Source organism: Octopus bimaculoides, chromosome 7 (assembly GCF_001194135.2).
Source record: "Octopus bimaculoides isolate UCB-OBI-ISO-001 chromosome 7, ASM119413v2, whole genome shotgun sequence".
NCBI lineage: Eukaryota > Metazoa > Mollusca > Cephalopoda > Octopoda > Octopodidae > Octopus > Octopus bimaculoides.
In genome coordinates, this window is record NC_068987.1 from 76729853 (window position 1) to 76735015 (window position 5163).

The 5163-nt window shown below is 37.2% G+C and overlaps 1 protein-coding gene across 1 annotated transcript in view; it reads right to left on the reverse strand.

Annotated features, from left to right (window-relative positions):
- The window catches only part of LOC106870267 (solute carrier family 35 member F6-like), a 457970-nt gene that overhangs the window by 40597 nt on the left and 412210 nt on the right, over window positions 1-5163 (reverse strand). Inside the window, exons 4-5 of the mRNA XM_052969764.1 lie at window positions 4539-4715; window positions 555-665 (exon numbers count right to left, since the gene is read on the reverse strand). Coding sequence (XP_052825724.1) covers window positions 555-665; window positions 4539-4715 — 288 coding nt within the window. The remainder of the gene's footprint in view (window positions 1-554; window positions 666-4538; window positions 4716-5163) is intronic.

Below are 5163 nucleotides of genomic sequence, written 5' to 3' on the forward strand. Positions count from 1 at the left end.
TATATATATATATATATATATATATATATATATAGAGAGAGAGAGAGAGAGAGAGAGAGAGAGAGAGATGCAAAAAGGAAAAGAGAAGTACATATTGAGATGGAGAGAAACATAGAGAAATGAAGACATAGGGAGAGAGTAAAAAAGCAGAGATGGAGGAAGAAAGGTAGATAGTTGGATAGAGAGAAAGAGAGACGGAGAGAGAGAAAGAAAGAAGCAGAGAGGGGGAAGAAACATAGAGAGAAATGCAGAGAGGAGGAGAAGGATAGATAGAGAGTAAGGGAGACAAGGAAGGGATACAAATGAGGTGTGAGGAGGAGGAGCAAAGAAACCAGGTGGAATAGAGAACGATGTTAAAAATGAAAGTAAAAGACAGATAAACAGAGAGAGAGAGGGGGGAGAAGTGGTGGTAAGAGTAGGATTAAATCAAAGACAACACACCGAAAAAATGTTAAAATGAAAGAGGAGAGTAAGAGATAGTACAGAAGAGAAACAGTAAGAGAGAGAAAGAGGGAGAGGAGAGAGGATGATAGATAGATATGCTTAGTGTTTACCTTCCCAGCCAATAACTGCAAGAGGGAGAATGTTGCACCTTTGGATCCAATACTGCTCATAAACCACTAAAATGGCAGCTAACATTTGTGACATGGCAATAAATAGTTCTCCTGTAAATAGAAACAACATGAAAGAAAAGTCAAGAATTTTTATTATAATTATTGATTTCTATAATGTTGGCAACATGGCTACAAATCTAGAAAGAGAGAGAGAGAGAGGATAGTCCATTAAATTTACTCATATATTTGTTGGATATTTTATTTTATCAATTCTGGGAGGTAAAATTGACCTCAGCTGGATTTGATCTCAGAATGTAAAAGGCCATAACTAAATCTCACAAGGCATTTTGTGTGTCACTCTATTGATTCTGCTCTATAAAATTAACACTATAAAATTTACAAAGAATGGTTTGTTGGGTCTGTCTGTGTAAGATTTCTAGAAAATGTCTTTCTATCTTTCATTTGTTTCAGTCATTGGACAGCAGCTATGCTGGGGCTTTACCTTGAAGGGTTTTCACAAACAAATCAACCCCAGAACTTATTTTCAAAGTCTGGTATTCGTTGTATTGGTCCTTTTGCCAGTCAGTTAGTTTATGGGGATGTAAACAAACCAACACCAGTTATCAAGTAGGCAGAGGTAATAAACACACATATATATAAGAAAATAGATTACAAAGGAATAACTAATTATCTTGTGAACTCCATTAGCTTACAGCTGTTTCCACTATAAGAAAAATAGCATTTAGGCATAGGATCACTGGATTTATCTTGTGTTCAGTAACTGGACTGTGGCTATACTGGAGCCCACTCTAATGGATTTCATTGGAAAAAATCAACCCCAGTACTTATTTTAAAAAGTCTGATACTTATTCTATCAGTTTCTTTCACTGGACTGCTATGTTACAGGATGTAAACAAACCAAAACTTACGTTATTTTCATCTATCAAATTCATGCACAAGGCATTGGTTGACCTGAGTTACAGTAAAAACATTTGCCTAAAGTGCCACACAATGGAACTGAACCTAAAAGCCACATGGTTGTAAAATAAGCTTCTTAACCACACAGCCATACCTGCACCTTATGCAATCAGAGGAAGAATTATAAATCATCAAACAATGTCATATACAAAGAGAAACATCAATAAGTCTTTGAATGACATACTGTTATATTGGGTCTTGACAGAACTGGTTTCAAATCTTGGCACAAAGTCAGCAATTTTGGTAGAAAGGGCTAGTCAATTACACAGACACCAGTGTCTAACTGGTCCTTATTTTATTGGCCCCTGAAAGGATGAAAGGCAAAGCCAATCTTGGTAAAGCACCACTAAGCATTTTCCTTGGAATACTCTTTTATTCTTTTACTTGTTTCAGTCATTTGACTGCAGCCATGCTGGAGCACCGCCTTTAGTTGAGCAAATCGACCCCAGGACTTATTCTTTGTAAGCCTAGTACTTATTCTATCAGTCTCTTTTGCCGAATCGCTAAGTTACGGGGACGTAAACACACCAGCATCGGTTGTCAAGCGATGTTGGGGGGACAAACACAGACACACATATATATATATATACATACATATACATATATACGATGGGCTTCTTTCAGTTTCCGTCTACCAAATCCATTCACAAGGCTTTGGTCAGCCCGAGGCTATAGTAGAAGACACTTGCCGAAGGTGCCACGCAGTGGGACTGAACCCAGAGCTATGTGGTTGGTAGGCAAGCTACTTACCACACAGCCACTGCAATGCCTATAGAATGTTAGTGACTCTGCCAGCTCATCACTGTCTTGATAATATTATAATATCTTGAGCAAAGCTTGCACTTAGACACCTATACACACAACATGCATGTATACCACAGCATGCATAGATTAGCATTTGGTCCCTAGAGCTATGGGTCCCCCCAGGTAAATGCCAAGTGTGCTCATACCTTAAGACATTTCTGAGTTACTTAAATGCTAACAAATAAATGCTGTCACACGAAACACAGATTTCATCATCATCGTTTAACGTCCGCTTTCCATGCTAGCATGGGTTGGACGATTTGACTGAGGACTGGTGAAACCGGATGGCAACACCAGGCTCCAATCTAATTTGGCAGAGTTTCTACAGCTGGATGCCCTTCCTAACGCCAACCACTCAGAGAGTGTAGTCAACTCCTGGTCAAATAAAACCAATGTCCAGTTTTGAATTTTTGTTAAGAGCTGTTTCATTTAACTTATACAATCAATAACTCTGAGAATGGCAGGAATATTACAAAATCAATTTTTCTCTTCTTCAAAAGATGCTGCTTTCTCTCTCTTTCTCTCTCCCTCTCTCTCTCTCTGCTCTGAAGAAGCCAAGAAAAGAGCTTTTCATCATTGAACTGTGAGTATAACAAGAAAGAAGAAAGAGAGAATAGGAAGAAGAAATTAACATTGTGGTCTGCATGTATTTCCCATGTGATGTTGTGGTGTTTATGCCTAACCAGTTGTAAATTGTGATTGCTATATGATTTCTCAATGACACAATCAACATAAGTAAATAGACACAAATAGAAATTGAAACCTGGCTGTCAACTTAACACATTGTTGTTAAGAATTCTTTTTGGACTATAGCAGACTTAGCATCTAGAACAGAATATATTGTTATTATGGTAGTCCTGAGTTCACATCCCAATGATGACCATCTTTGAATTCTATTCCCCAGGTGGGGTGAGGGGTCAATAATGTTATATAGTGTAATTTGAATTATATCCAAATTGGTAAAAAAATTGGCCTTACACCAATTATTAAAGAGCATGAAAAATTAAATGCCTTTGCATTTTACATCCTGAATTCAAATTCCACTGGGGAATATCAGCTTTCTGGGTCAATAAAATAAAATACCAGTCAAGTACTTAGACATGTTGGCATTAACTAAATTTCTCTGCAAAATACCATGATATCCTTGGAAACAGAATGACACATTTGATAATGTTGGAATGTGTTTGAGCATAAGTCTGCTCTGTCAAGGCTAACTTTGGGATAAACATTAATAACAATAGCAATAAAAAAAAAAGCAAGAACAACAGCAGAAAATTCATTCATGATTGCAGTAGTACAATAAAAAGAAAATAAAGAATTTTGGCAAAAACATAAAATGCCAAAATTTCAAAAAGAAACAGCAAAGCAAATTGAATCGACCACAATATAATAAATGCAGTTATTTTATTGAGTAAACTGCAGAAGAATAAAAGAGAAGGTTTACTACGATTGCGTCTGCACTCGGAACTTAAAGCTATAAAGCTAAAAACACAGTGAGGAATTAGAGACCAATTCCTTTACACATGGCTTTGTTGTTAAGAAACTCATTTTGCAACCAAATGGATTCAGGTTCAGTACTACTACAAGGTACCTTGGGCAGGTGTCTTCTACTATAGCACCAGACTGACCAATGCCTTGTGAGTGAATTTGGTAGGCAGAAACTGTATGTTTGGTAGGCAGAAACGTTACCCCACTGGGTGAAATGATTAGCAGTATTTCGTCTGCCGTTACGTTCTGAGTTCAAATTCCACTGAGGTCGACTTTGCCTTTCATACTTTTGGGGTCGATAAATTAAGTACCAGTTACGCACTGGGGTCGATATAATCGATTTAATCCCTTTGTCTGTCCTTGTTTGTCCCCTCTATGTTTAGCCCCTTGTGGGCAATAAAGAAATAAGAAACTGTATGGAAGCCTATCTTGTGTGTGTGCATGTGTGTGTATGTGCATGTGTGTGTGTGTGTGTGTGTGTGTTTGTCTCTTGATCACTGCCCCTTGACAACCAGCGTTGATTTGTTTATGTCACTGTGGCTTAACAATTTGGCAAAAGAAACCAATTGGATAAGTATCTGACATAAAAATAAAAATAAATACTGGGGTCAATTAGTTCAACTAAAACCCTTCAAGGATGTGCCCCAGCATGACCACAGTCCAGCGACTGAAGCAAGTAAAAAATAAACAATAACCAAAGATGTGTCAACCTACCTGCAATGACAGAGTATTTTTGTATTTTGTCTCCATCCTCAATTCTGTTGTAAAGATTTGGTAATCCAACTATTACAAGACCGATGACAATGAAGAATATTCCCAACCACTTCTGCTTTGACAGGGAAAGGCCAAAGAATGCAACAGACAGCAGTGAGACAAAGATCAGCATCACACCTAGGACAAGTAAAGAGAATTAAATGATGTAATATTCATATATACATTCATGTATTTGTTTTGCTAGATTCTTATGAAATTACGTGTTAAAACAGACAATGTTATATTTAGGGATGGTCGTCTTTTATCAACATACAAATGCACCATTTATTTGATCGTCACTTTATTATTATTATTATTATTATTATTATTATTATTATTATTATTATTGTTATTATCATTATTAGTTTATTTGTAAGGCAGCGAGCTGACAGAAATTGTTAGCATGCTGGTCAAAATGCTTAGCGATATTTCACTCATCACTACGTTCTGAGTTCAAATTCTGCCAAGGTTGACTTTGCCTTTCATCCTTTCGGAGTCAATGAAATAAGTAACAGTTGAGCACGGGGGGGGGGGTCGATGTAATCGACTAGACTCCCTCTCCCTCAAATTCCAGGCCTCATGCCTA